A 15,644-nucleotide genomic window follows, 5' to 3' on the forward strand; every position below is an offset into this window, starting at 1 on the left:
TAATGTTTTTTAATATTGCCCTTGAAAAGGTTATTAGAGATGACGGAATTATAACCAGAGACAGAGATCTGTACAATTATTAGCGTATGCTGATGATGATGTCGACATTATCAGCAGAAGCAAACAGGCAGTCGTGGAGACTTTATTTCCTCACAGTCTGCAGCCAGAGATATTAGACTTACCATTAATGAGTGTAAAAGTTTATGGCAGTAACTAGTTTACATAATCCCCTTACACTGCAAATAGTCTTATACCGTCGAGGGCGTTTTTCAGTTTATGTATCCCGGTACTATCATCTCTAATGATAATCTTAAACTTGAACTTGACAATAGATTATTTAGAGCTAATATATGTTATCATGGTTTAAATAATTTTTTAGTGTCTAAATTATCAAACTTCAAGACAAAAACAAATCTTTATAAAACTCGTATTAGACCTATCAATATTACATGGTAGTGAGTGCTGGTCATAAACTAAAACAGATGAAGAAAGACTTCTAATTTTTGAAAGAAAAATACTGCGGAAAATATATGGTCCAATTAGAGAAAATAATAGATGGAGAATTTTGTTTAACTCTGAAATATATAGAAGATACAAACAACCTAATATTGTCCGAGTCATTAAATCTTATTGTGTCAGGTGACTTGGACATATTTACAGATGTGATAGCATGAAACCTGTTAAAAAGGTGACCTTTGCAAATGTAGAGGATACCAGGAAAAGAGGAAGACCTCACATAAGATGGATACACTGTATGGAGGCAAATCTCAGGACTCATGAATTGTTGGCGACCATAGCGACTAATCAGATTCGTTTGGAGGAAGCTTGTTGAGATGGCCTTGGCCTGTGATAGGCTGTAGTGTAACTGCAGAAGATGTCACTGCTATCAGATGTCTTCACAATATATACTGTTACGATTTTTTCTTTCTTCACGTTCGTACGGGGTTCCTGTGGATTTGGAGTGAATAACGACGGCACTTGATGAAGTATCGAAACACACTTTATTTACCAGTATTAATCAGGACAGCCCCAAAACAATTTTTACAGTCGTCGAAAATCTGTACACTCGCTGGAACAATCAGCGACACAGCCTTCAGGTTATCAGGCTATCACGGTGGAGACAGCTTCACTGCAATGCACCCGAGTACAGCTCCCAACTCTGCTTGGTCGTTCTCGGAACTCCACGTACCCTCAAGACTCTCCATGCGATGCAACTCGACGATACACAAGTGTATAGCTCTCGACTCAGCACAGTCTAAGACAAAACTCGACGATGCACTAAAAGACTCTCTCAATGCACTCAACGATCAACTCGGTTCTAGACTTTGCGACACTTGCACAATGACCGACTATCAGCTTGCTAGACAAGGCACACACACTGACTGACTGCGGACCAGCAGGATTTATATAGCTTTTTGGCTTGTGTTCGAGAACAATCTGGGCTAAACCGGTAAGAATTCGTTCCAGAAGGTCCTCCATCCATCCATGGCAAATAGCCAATTTTGTCACCAAATGTGTCGCTAAATGGGTGATTTCTCGCCAAATTTGGCAACCCTACCTTCCCTTGCCATTTTATGGCAATCCTAAAACTGCTTTGCGGGGAAGCCATCTTATCACGCCTGTACATTTCGTAACAATTACTGTTGTAAATATTTGTATCATGTACTGTATATTCTTATTTTACCTTTATTTTGTTTGCACTATAGCTCATTACAAAGAAATGCTATCTCAGACATGTGATTCTAGGCAGCCGTCCTTAATTCCTTCATTACTGCTCTCCTGAGAACCATACACCATGAAAACTGCACTGTCAAGTGCCCTATGGGCCTCACATCAAGGAGAAAGAACATGTCTTAACAGATATATGATATTCACGGTATAAAATTGAACCTAAAACTTGCCAGGTCACATTTAGGCGTTTGTGATACGAGTAGGTCAAAGGAGCTTACCGACTTTGATCGTGACAAGGGATGACACCTTTGGAGGAAGTCAGTTTGTGAACTTTCAGACATTCTACGGAAGCTAAAATCGCTAAGAGCATACTTAAGGGTGCCCCTTGGATTATCGTTAAGTTGTTGTTTCATTTATGGTAACCTGGGTAGTTGAATATTATGGAAACCCTATTATGACATAATTGTTTGCATGATTGCGGTGAATTTGAATGATGAGAGAAGATTTGTAAGAGCTTGTTTGTGTTTGGATGTTGGTTAGGAACATTGTGTGTTGAGTGTTGGTTATTTTGTGATTTACATGGTCAAATGGCTGAATATGCTAAGATTAATTTGAAGTTTCTGTACGATTTGGAACAAAAGGGAAAAAAATGCATTAAATTACTGGTGTGAAAATAAAGGTTTACTTAGTAGCCATTATAAGTGTCCTGTTTGTATGAAGGAAATGCGTATGGTTGAACGTCGGAAGATATTTTTTATTTTGTGAATTTACGTGGCGACGCCAGCATACAGATTCTAGTTCAGATAATTTTAGGAAGTTTTTGGATGCTGTTAAGGAATTTTGTTTGACTGAAAACACGGAACTTTCTAAATATGGAAAATGGATATTTCCTTTGTGTAGTATGAAGATGAATTTCCTTTTTTATATTATTTTATTGTTTGATTTAAAATGTAGTTTATTGAGATTATATATTTTTTGCTTGGCTATAGTGTAGAATTGGCTGCTCCTTTGACTTTTTAAGTAAAAATAGATCGATGTGTGCATGGACAAAGTCAAGGAAGTGTGCAATGCCAAGTTTGTGCAATTCTCCGATTTATTTTTTAAAAGAAAATAGGTCAATGTGCACATGGATACCGACTTTATGCAATTCTTTGACTTGTTATTTTGGCTTTGCCTCCTCACAAAGCCAAAATAACAAGTCAAAGAATTGCACAAACCTGGTGTCCATGTACCACCAAAAATCACCAATTTTCGCCAAGGGGTACCCGTAAATATATTTTTACCCAAAAACCCGTTGTGAAGTGGAAGCATCGAATCAGTGAAACTGCAAAAAAACTAATTGGCAAATCAAATAAAATTATGAATGCAACCACAGAACTCTGAAATGGGCACTGAAACAAAATCATTAGTCCTGATTGGTTGAAATTACTCAGGATTTCTAAAGTTTATCGGGCAGGACTATTTGTCGAGAATTAAAAAAACCTGGGATTCGATGATAGGCAACCGCTCACAAGCTGAACATCACTCCCCAGAATGCAGAGTACCATCATTGGACTGTGGAAAAATGTTCTTTGGGATGAAAAATCTCTCTTTACAATCTGGGAATCAGATGCCTGGCAAGCGTTTCTTAAGTGACTGTATGCAGACAGTAACATTTGGTGGTGACAGCATCATGTTGTTTTTCATGGTTTGGCCTGGTACCCTTAGTTTCTATGGTTGGACAAATGAACTCTGAGATGTATATGGACATTCTGGACAATGCTGCTTTCCCAACTCTATAGCAATATTTCGGGGAAGGGCTATTTCTCTTCCAGCAGGATAACTGTTCCATTCACACATCAAGACTTGTGCAGCCATGATTTCACGAAAGGGTATTCAAAAACTAGACTGGTCTTCTTACAGCCTTGATCTAAATCTCATAGAACACCTTTGAGACGGACTAGAATGCAAATTATGCAGCTAGTCACATCGACCATCCTTACTGCCAGCTCTCACCTCATCTGTAATGGATGCATGAAAGCGAGTTCCTATGGCCACCTATCAAAAACTGGTGGAAAGTCTCCCTAAATGGTCCAGGTTGTCATCAATGTAAAAGGGGGACAAACATCACATTAATATATGCCTTAGGACTCTCCAGATCTGTATTGTTGGGTGTCTGGATACTTTTTGCCAGACAATGTAAACAACGGAGCACATGTATACTAAGAATAAATAAAAAGAATAAGCAGTAACTAGTACAATTTATCATCACTTTTCTTCTTGTTTATTGCAGCTGATATACAAACTGAGACAAACTACAAAGAATAAAAATCTGTTTGATATCATTTTGAATGCACCTACCAAATAACATTCAATGCAAATAAAATTTAATCACCAAAATACATTAACAGATTGTTCACAAAGTATCAGCTAGTACAGATAACTAATTACCATTAAGTAAACTACATGTATCCATTTAGGTAAATGATCATCCATGGTGGTTTACTCATTACATAACTAATAACCATATCCAGTGTTTTCAACAAATAGGTTGATTGCTAGTATATTTATGAATTCAGAACTTAGAGAACATCTTTGAATGTGTCCATATTAATATGATAATCACTTTGACAGTTTGGTAAAAGTATATTTTAGAGTAACCCTTGGCAAAACTTGGCAGTACATGGATACCAAGTTTATGCAACTCGTTGACTTCTGTTATTTTGGCCTGCTGTCAAAGAATTGCACAAACTCGGTATCTATGTACACATCGACCTATTTTCACTTTAAAAAAAAATCCCTGAATTGCACAAAAATGGCATTGTGCACTCCCTGGACTTTATCCATGTACACAACGACCTATTTTCACTTAAAAAAAATCAGAGAATTGCACAAACTATGCTTTAAGCACTTCCTTCAGTTTGTCCATGTATATATTGATATACCGGGTGGCCATAATTAAACTGACAGTGCTCACAGTGTTCTGTAGCGTGATCTATTTGCGAGAATGACGCCACATTTTGTAGGAAGATTAAACAAGACGGGGGACGAAGGCTTCTGTGAAAAAACAAATTAGTTCCAAAAGTCACCACTAGGGGAATATTTGGCGCTGTGTAACAGAAAATAGAGTGTTAACAAATGCAAATCAATACGGAAATTACCTTTTATTTTGCATTCAAATGAGGTTCAATGTGGCTGCCGTTGTTGTGGACCACATATTGCATTCTGTGCGCAGTATGCACAACAGTAGAAAGTAACATGTCTACAGGAATCTCCCGTACAGTCCGTGATATGTTATCCTTCAACATAGCCAGGTCCTGGACCACTCCTTGATAGACCTTGGACTTAAGTTAACCCCATAGCCAGAAGTCGCATGGGGTAAGATCAGGAGACCGAGGTGGCCATGCAGTTGGAAAACAGCGGCTAATGACTCTTTCTGTTGTGAAGTTCTGTCATAGCATCCGTTGCACCCATACAGCAAGTGTGGAGGGCTCCATCTTGCATGAAAATGATTTTTCCCAGGCATTGTCTTTGCTGAAATGCTGGAATGACAAAGCTTGTCAACAAGTGGCGATATTTCTCTCAGGTAACAGAACAGGTTTCTGGTCCTGTCGGGGTAATGTTCTCATAGAAGAATGGACCTACGATAAATTCCGCTGTGAACCCACACCAATCACTTACCTTTGGTGAATGTAAGGGAATTGCTGTGACTGGATGTGGTGGTTTGTCATCCCAAATTTGGCAGTTCTGGGTATTCACAGTTCCATTCAGGAAAAAGTGGGCCTCATCTTCCCATAAGATTTTCCACGGCCAAGCATCATCCACCTTCATTCTGGCAAGAAATGCGAGAGCAAAAGTCAATCGCTTACCATGGTCGGGGTACAGCAATAATCTTTCGTAAGATTTTCCATACCGTACTGTAAGGCATATCCATATTCCGAGCTACTCCATGAGCGCTAGAGGTGGCAGCAATATTGTCTGGTCCTCTGTCGACCATCGCCGTGACAACTGCTTTGATTGTATCCTGTGTTACAGGTTTTTGTCCTCTGCCAGACTGAACCTTCAGAGAACCTGTTTTCTCAAACGTCGCAACCATTGCTTTTAGCCCATTAACTGACACAGGACCGTTACTTTTATGCATTTTTGGCTAATCTTTGAAATATGGTAAGAGGTACTGATTCAGAAGTCAAACAACAAAAATCAGCGTTAATTCACAAAATTTTCACAGGACTAGTTTTGATGGTTTTACCGAACCATCATCTTCAGCTGCAAAACCGCAAATGAATGAGTGTCTTAATTATGGTAAGAGGTAGTTTGGCGACATTTTGGTAAGGCGATAAAGGTTACTAGCTAGGACTTTAGCAGCATACATGGATATAGTCATGAGCGTACATGGATTTTGTGCAATTCTGAGATGTTTTCTTAAGTAAAAATAAGTCGACGTGTACATGGTTTAGTGATATTTTAATTAAATGACAGTTATTTTGTGAATTTTATGTTTGTAGCAATTTGGTATACGTTTCAGTTGAAGTAAACGTGCATGGAAATAATTTAAATATTTGATACTAAGTATTTGTAACCATTTGTAATGTTTGCGGTATGAATTCGTTGGTGACGTTTATAATATAATAGATGATTTAGAGGTAAAAGTTTTTGGATATTTTATTTATTTTATACGCGGAAATGTTCACCTTTGGAAAGGGTATATACTTTTTGCGATCAGGTAATTTCATATATGTTCTTTTTACCGGATTTAAAGATTCACAAAATTTTCATGCATTTTCGTGACATTTTTCTAATTTATGAGAAAAAAGCAGTGCACATGGATATAGTGAAGAGTGTGCGCAATGCCATTTTTGTGCAATTCTGGGATGTTTTTTTAAGTAAAAATAAGTCGATGTGTACATGGTTTAGTGATATTTTAATTAAATGATAGCTATTTTGTGAATTTTATATCTGTAGGAATTTGGTATACGTTTAAGTTGAAGTAAACGTGTATGGAAATAATTTAAATATTTGACACTAAGTATTTGTAACCATTTGTAATGTTCGCAGTATGAATTCGTAGGTGACGTTTATAATATAATGGATAATTTAGAGGTAAAAGTTTTTGGATATTTTATTTATTTTATACGTGGAAATGTTCATCCTTGGAAAGGGTATATACTTTTTCGCGTTCAGGTAATTTCATATATGCTTTTTACCGAGTTTAAAGATTCACTGAATTTTTTTGCATTTTCGTGCAAATTTTTGTAATTTATGAGAAAATAGCAGTGTAGATGGATAAAGTTAAGAGTGTGTGCAATGCCATTTTTGTGCAATTCTGGGATTTTTTTTAAGTAAAAATAAGTCGACTTGTAAATGGTTAATGTGTATGTGCTATTCTGAAAAAACGCGCGAGGAGTTTGCGATTGTGCACTTTTTCCCAATTTTGCAGTTAATATTTGTCATGATTAAGCAGTTTTGTTACATACAATTTCTAGCATAAGTGTAATTCGGCTAGTAGATTGTTGGGAAAAGTGTTCAGTAAATAAAAGAAAAGAAACATGTCTTTACTTCGTGAAGACAAAATGGCGGCGAAAAAAAAATAGAGGGTTGCTGTAGCAGAGTTGGTCGCCAAATTTTCGCCAAGTTATCATAATCCAAAGATCAACCAATTTTTTTTTTTCGCGGAATCCTTCGTCCCCCCGTCTTGTTTAATCTTCCTACAAAATGTGGTGTAATTCTCGCAAATAGATCGCGCTACAGAACACTGTGAGCACTGTCAGTTTAATTATGGCTACCTGGTATTTTCACTTAAAAAGTCAAAGGAGCACCCAATTCTACAGTAGAGGCAAACAAAAAATACATAATATCAATAAACTACATTTTAAACCAAACAAGGCTAATCTTTGGAATATGGTAACAAATAGTTTGGCAAAATTTTTAAGGCAATAAAGGTTACTAGCTAGGACATTAGCAGCGTACGTGGATAAAGTGAAGAGTGTGCGCAATGCCATTTTTGTGCAATTCTGGGATGGTTTTTTAAAGTGAAAATAGGTCGACGTGTACATGGGTGATACCGTGTATGTGCAATTCTTAAAAACGCGGCAAGCAGTTTGCGATTCTGCACTTTCTCCCAATTTCGTACCATATCTTCATCATGATTAAGCACTTTTGTTCCAGAAAAGTTCTAGCATAAGCGTAATTCGGCTAGCAGATTGTTGGAAAAAAATATTGAGTAAAAAAAATATAAATAAAAAAATGAACATATCTTTACTTCGTGAAAATAAAATGGCGTCCAAACAAAAACTAGCAGGTTGCTGTAGCAGGGTTGGTAGCCAAATTTTTGCCAAAAAATCGTTAAGTTACCATAATCCAAAGACAATAAAATAATACAAAAAAGGAAAAACCTGTTATGTATTTTAGCACCACACAAAGCAAATATCCCCTTACCTTATTCAGAAATTTGTTCATCTTCAGTCTTCGGCATACAAAATTCCTTAACAGCATCCAAAAACTTCCCAAAATTATCTAAACTACAATTCGTATATCGGCGTATCCACAGATATTCACAAAAATAAGAGCAAAAAATACACTACGTAGTTCTGGACTATGGCTACTAAGTAAACCTTCATTTACACAATTAATTCACTCAATTAATACACTTTTCCCCTTTCATTCCAAATCATACATAAACTTCAAATTAATCCTACTATATTCAGCCATTGTACTGTCTAAACAATGAAACAACAATGTACTTCCTAAGCAACACATACACACCAAAAGCTCTTGCGAAACATCCCATGATTCAACATTTCCCAGAATAATGCAAACGATTACGGCATCATAGGATTTTCATAACATTCAACTACTCAGGTTACCATAAATTATACAACTTGGAGATGAACAAAACAACAACTTGACGATAAATGAAACAACAACATTGCGATAATACAAGGGATACCTTAAAGTCAACTCTAACTGAAATATTTATGAAATTTTTGAATTTGTAATTATGAGATACCTCCTGAATATCTGCATTGCCAATTTCAATATTTGAGAAAATTTATGTGTTTCTGGAATATTCTTTTGCATATACCACCTATGTTTGAGTATATGCTTATTTATGCATAACTGGTACATATGTATTAACACTACCAGGCCAAAATTCGCATAAATCGCCAAATTTGGCAACCCTACGTGTTATACGTAGTTTTGTAAAAAGAATTTATTTGTAAAAAGAAAAAAATAACACTGGGCGTGTACTACCACAGCAATGAGTTTTCGGCAGAATTTGCCGAGAAAAGAAAGAGACTGTTTTGGTTACTGTACCTAACAGAAGCGCCGTTACCCTCATGGAAAAAATTTGCGAAAATATCAAGGAAGAAAGCATCACTTATTCGGATTGCTGGAAAGGATACAATACAAGTGAGTTCGAAAATGCTGGATTTCTGCATGAAACTGTTAATCACAAATATAACTTTGTGGATCCCAACACGGGGGTTCACACACAACATGTAGAGCGCATGTGGGGCTCAGCCAAATGGTGCAATAAAAAACAGAGAGGAACAGCCCGCCATCATCTTGACTCATACCTTATCGAATTTATATGGCGCCAAGCTCAAGCTGCTAATGGCGAAGACGGTTTTCAATCAGTGCTAAAAGCAATAGCCAAAAGATTTCGGCCGAAAAAATATTTCTGCAACTTATTCAAATTCGAAACCGGAAGGGTTTAATTGCTATTTTATATTTTAAAACAAAATAATATAAAAAAATGTGGTTGATCTTTACATTATGGTAACTTGGCATTTTTTTGGCGAAAATTTGGCGACCAACTCTCCTACAGCAACCCTCTATTTCTTTTTCCCGCCGCCACTTTGTCTTCACGAAGTAAAGACATGTTTCTTTTCTTTTTATCCACTTAACACTTCTTCCAATAATCTTACACAATCTTCGAATTACACTTATGCTAGAAATTTTATCTAACAAAACTGCTTAATCATGACAAATATTCACTGCAAAATTGGGAAAACGTGCACAATACCATACTCCTTACGCGTTTTTTAAAATAACACATACACATAAACCATGTACACGCCGACTTATTTTTACTTAAAAAAACATCCGAGAATTGCACAAAATGGCATTGCACACACTCTTCACTATATCCATGTACACTGCTTTTTTCTCATAAATTGGAAAAATTTCACGAAAATACATGACAATTTTCTCAATCTTTAAACCCGGTAAAAAGAACATATATGAAATTACCTGATCGCGAAAAAGTATTTACCCTTTCCAAATATGAACATTTCCACATATAAAATAAATAAAATATCCAAAAACTTTTACCTCTAAATCATCTATTACATTATACACGTCACCAACGAATTCATACCGCAAGCATTACAAATACTTAGTATCAAAAATTTAAATTATTTCCATGCACGTTTACTTCAACTTATACGTGTACCAAATTCCTACAAACATAAAATTCACAAAATAACTATCATTTAATTAAAATATCACTAAACCATGTACATGTCGACTTATTTTTACTTAAAAAAACATCCCAGAATTGCACAAAAATGGCATTGCGCACACTCTTCACTATATCCATGTACACTGCTTTTTTCTCATAAATTAGAAAAATTTCACGAAAATACATGACAATTTTCTCAATCTTTAAACCCGGTAAAAAGAACATATATGAAATTACCTGATCGCGAAAAAGTATTTACCCTTTCCAAATATGAACATTTCCACATATAAAATAAATAAAATATCCAAAAACTTTTACCTCTAAATCATCTATTACATTATACACATCACCAACGAATTCATACCGCAACCATTACAAATACTTAGTGTCAGATATTTAAATTATTTCCATGCACGTTTACTTCAACTAAAACGTATACCAAATTCCTACAAACATAAAATTCACAAAATAACTATCATTTAATTAAATTCAAAAACACTACTTAAAATATAAATGAGCACATACATTAAATTAATACATACATAAATACCCATTTCGAATTCACTTTAGTTACGGCCATAGGATCCAAAAATTCACGAACACTGTTTCACACAACACAGAATAAAGTCAAATACAAAATTTCCAGATTTTTTCCCGATTTCCCCCCTTTTCCGATTAAAGAACCGTAATTCGTCCATTAATATCACATGACATATCCCATGATCTCTCATTTCCCTCACACAAAATAATGCGTAATCGGAACTGAGTACTGCTCACATTATTAACAAAGTCCCAGGTTATCCTTTATCGCCTCCAAAATGTCGCCAAACTACCAGTTACCATATTGTAAAGATCAACCCATTATCTATCATATTACAAACGTCACTAACTAATTCATACCGCAAACATTAGAAATGGTTACAAATACTTAGTGTCAAATATTTAAATTATTTCCATGCACGTTTATGCAAATTACTTTACTTCCACCTTACATTTAGAACAATGCCTAAAAATAATATCCTCAAATAATTAAAAATACTAACTTACCTAATCTTCTTCAGAATCTTGATTACGTGTCCGATAAACTTTTCTTGTTTCTGTTTCAGGATCTTTAAAATCATACTTATAGTTCACAGCAAGGTACCAGGTAAAAAAAATAACTTAATTAAACATCTTTACTTCTATCTTGCACAACCTTAAACACTTATTACTACCCCTTTCAATCCCACTAAATACCCATTTCGAGTTAACTTTAGTTAGGGCCATGGTATCCAAAAATTAACTAACACTGATTCATACAACACAGAATAAAGCCAAATACAAAATTTCCAGATTTTTTCCCGATTTCCCCCCTTTTCCGATTAAAGAACCGTAATTCGTCCATTAATATCACATGACATATCCCATGATCTCTCATTTCCCTCACACAAAATAATGCGTAATCGGAACTGAGTACTGCTCACATTATTACCAAAGTCCCAGGTAGTAACCTTTATCGCCTCCAAAATGTCGCCAAACTACCAGTTACCATATTCTAAAGATCAGCCAGATAATGTAGAGGTAAAAGTTTTTGGATATTTTATTTATTTTATACGGGGAAATGTTCATATTTGGAAAGGGTGTATACTTTTTCGCGATCAGGTAATTTCATATATGTTCTTTTTACCAGATTTAAAGATTCAGAAAATTGTTATGCATTTTCGTGAAATTTTTCTAATTTATACGAAAAAAGCAGTGTACATGGATATAGTGAAGAGTGTGCGCAATGCCATTTTTGCGCAATTCTGGGATGTTTTTTAAGTAAAAATAAGTCGACGTGTACATGGTTTAGTGATATTTTAATTAAATGATAGTTATTTTGTGAATTTTATGTTTGTAGGAATTTGGTATACGTTTTAGTTGAAGTAAACCTGCATGGAAATAATTTAAATATTTGACACTAAGTATTTGTAATGTTTGTGGTATGAATTCATTGGTGACGTTTATAATATAATAGATAATTGAGAGGTAAAAGTTTTTGGATATTTTATTTATTTTATACGTGGAAATGTTCATATTTGGAAAGGGTATATACTTTTTCACGATCAGGTAATTTCATATATGTTCTTTTTACCGGGTTTAAAGATTCAAAAAATTGTCATGTATTTTCGTGAAATTTTTCTAATTTATGATAAAAAAGCAGCGTACATGGATATAGTGAACAGTGTGTGCAATGCCATTTTTGTGCAATTCTGGGATGTTTTTTTAAGTAAAAATAAGTCGACGTGTACATGGTTTATGTGCATGTGTTATTTTGAAAAACGCGTAAGGAGTATGGTATTGTGTACTTTTTCCCAATTTTGCAGTGAATATTTGTCATTATTAAGCAGTTTTGTTAGATAAAATTTCTAGCATAAGTGTAATTCAACTAGTAGATTGTTGGAAGAAGTGTTTAGTAGATAAAAAGAAAAGAAACATGTCTTTACTTCGTGAAGACAAAATTGCGGCGGGGAAAAAAAAATAGAGGGTTGTTGTAGGAGAGTTGGTCGCCAAATTTTCGCCAAGTTACCATAATGTAAAGATCAACCGAAAAGAAACATGTCTTTACTTCGTGAAGACAAAATGGCGGCGGGGGAAAAAAAAATAGAGGGTTGCTGTAGGAGAGTTGGTCGCCAAATTTTCGCCATGTTACCATAATGTAAAGATCAACCACATTTTCTTTCCATTCATTTTTTTTTACTCAAACTTACAAATCGCGCCAACCTGGTCGCGATAATACGTAAGTACCTAATCAGTGTTCTCCTATCCAAAAGTCTTTTTGGGGCGGGGTTGTGTGTGTGTGCATGAAGAAGAACCGCTTGAGCTATCTTACTGAATTTATTTGTTTGAAAAACCCAGAAAACAAAAGGAAATGAATGTTTTAAAGAAATTTTGAAGACCACATCCGAGTAATATATATATTGGTTATAGAAATGCTCAGATATTTTCCCCCTCATAAAATTTCCTACTTCTAGTAAAACACTTCTTTTCATTATTATTTATGAACAGAACAGTACCTATAAGCCATAAAGATAGCCAAAGAAATGTTTTTCATGAATGCAGAAAATCACTAATCAGTTGGCAACTTTTCATAAAGATGTAAATAATCATAAAGTGATTCATGTTATTCTAATGATTAAAAATAGTCTGAGACTTTTGGCTGGAAAATTTCAGGACAGTTAAAAGTAGCTATTCTGCAGGAAATTTTAAAAGCATTTGTTGATCTGTAGTTGAAATCAATCTCTCCATTAATTACACAGTGGTTTCTTTAATACAGAATTAGAAAAATACAGCTCTTAGAGAGCAATTTTTCGCTATATATAAATATTTTCATGATAATTATTTACAGAAATTATGAATGCATGTCTTATATGCAGAATATAAAGCCAAAGGAAATGATAAATAATGAATTAATTCAAGGTAATTTAACAACTATTGCAAGCATGCGAAAAATACTCACAAATGAGACATGTAAATGCCAAACAAGCCAGTATCCCTTGAACTAACCACGCAAACGAATCTGTTAAGGCACCATGGGTACAATGTAGTTCAGAACCCATATCTGAATCAGTTTATTTATCATAAACTTAAATGGTCATAAAAAATAACACACATAATTTTACAAACAAAATTTGAACTGTCAGCAATTAAGCAATTTCTGTTTAAATGCATAATATAAAAAAAGTAACTCAGTTCGTCGATGCCAAATAAAAATTAGTTACAACCACTATAGAGAAACATTCGCACCAGACAAGAAATTGTTTCTTAATTGCCTTCATATCACGGGAATAGAAACATTGACATTTGTGGAGTTGAGAAGCAAAACGTAAGATTTCAGAGTAAACCATAGAGAGAATAAATTTTTATAAACTATGAGATTAAAGCAGTTTATTGGATCAGAAAAAACTAAAAGTAAGAGATGAATTTAACTTAGGGTATTATTTCAAATTATATTTAATACATACAACAGAAAAAAAATGGCTTAATATATAAAGCCGGGGGGGGTACTTCCTTGATAGAGCCGTATTACCCAAATATCATTTTATAAACTGGCAACATTGCGTAACTAGTTTTTCTTTTTCTTTTCAACTTAGATTGGATAGGCGTTTCGATCACCGAGGCAAGCGGCAGCACGATCGCTGCTCTCCGTAAAAAAGTGCAAAAATTTCCTTTCCTCTCGGTGATTATCAATTAAATTTCTTTGAAAAATGTTTTTTTTTTTTTTCTACAACACCTATATCATTCCAATGAATTTCGACTCCGATGTTGACGAGAATAAAACAGCGGACAATGTAAGGATATACTCCAAAAGCCTGGAATTTTAAGATAAGTACTTTTCTTTCATCTAAACTAAATCAAATTTCTATAAATAAGTGCCTTTAAATCAATAAATCTTAATTTTTCATCAGTTTAAAGCATTAAAAAATACTTGAAATTGCCATTGCTTGTGGCTTCCTTTGTAATATCAACTCCAAACAGACGCCAACGTTATCAGTTCACGTCTGTCAACACTTGCAAAGCCCTTAAGGAATCTCGAGAGAGGGAAAATTTGGGAATGAGATGGAAAATTTGGGCATCGCGCTATTTCCCTCTCGGATCTTCTGGATTCTCTTTTCTTTTTAGATCGCTTGAATATAGTTTCGCCTTTAAATAATATTATACCTCACCGATTTTTTCTCATACTGTTCTTTGCTATCTGTTAAATGTCCATATGTAAGGGATGGTTTATTCATCACCGCCTTAAATGAATTCTTAGAACTATGAGCTTATATAAATAACAGTGTGCCTCATTGTGTTATACTAACATTAATTAACTAGTAATAAATTATGATAGTAAAATAATTAATCTTGTAATAAATTATGATAGTTAAATTAATAAATACTGTTTAATTTGTGTTTTTAATACATATACTAAGTAATTTACACACACACACACACACATGTATATATATATATATATATATATATGTATATATTTGGTGTGTGCGGTTGTGGTCTTGTATTGTATATGGTTCTATGTTGTTAGTCTGCTGCTGTTTTTTGAAAAATGTATGAAAATAATGAGAATGAAAGTAGCATAAGTTACTTTGGTTAAATTAATATATACTTTTGTTTGATGACCTTTGTTGATATCTCAGGATGCAAGCATACATATTACTTTATATTCCATGCTAAATACCTTAATACGAAGCATTTTAACATCGTCAATATTTGTTTTTTCCCCAGTAACACATCTATTTACCATTACCAAACACACTCACTACACACACACACACACACACCTGTGAGACACTATTTATTGTAAATGAAGACAGTTTGTTCTCCTTTTAACTACACTCATGGACACAATCGTATTTTAGGATATTTTCTACTTCTTTTCCTTCAATAGGCCCCCCCCCTTTTTTTTTTTTTTTTTTTTTCCTCTATTATTTTTGGGCCATTTATTTTAAATTTTATTTTGTCCCATCTTTTCTTTCTGGCCTTTTGAACTCGTACAAGATGTACGAAGTTT

At 34.5% G+C, this 15,644-nt stretch overlaps 1 protein-coding gene across 1 annotated transcript in view; it reads right to left on the bottom strand.

Moving 5' to 3' along the window:
• The window catches only part of LOC118199453 (store-operated calcium entry regulator STIMATE-like), a 95,998-nt gene extending 82,067 nt beyond the window's left edge, over positions 1 to 13,931 (bottom strand). Inside the window, exon 1 of the mRNA XM_035371322.2 lies at positions 13,593 to 13,931. Coding sequence (XP_035227213.1) covers positions 13,593 to 13,692 — 100 coding nt within the window. The 5' untranslated portion in view covers positions 13,693 to 13,931. The remainder of the gene's footprint in view (positions 1 to 13,592) is intronic.
• Positions 13,932 to 15,644: the final 1,713 nt, after the last annotated feature.

The sequence above is a fragment of the Stegodyphus dumicola genome, chromosome 5 (assembly GCF_044657685.1).
Source record: "Stegodyphus dumicola isolate Sdum_Otavi_A_Nest chromosome 5, ASM4465768v1".
Lineage (NCBI taxonomy): Eukaryota > Metazoa > Arthropoda > Arachnida > Araneae > Eresidae > Stegodyphus > Stegodyphus dumicola.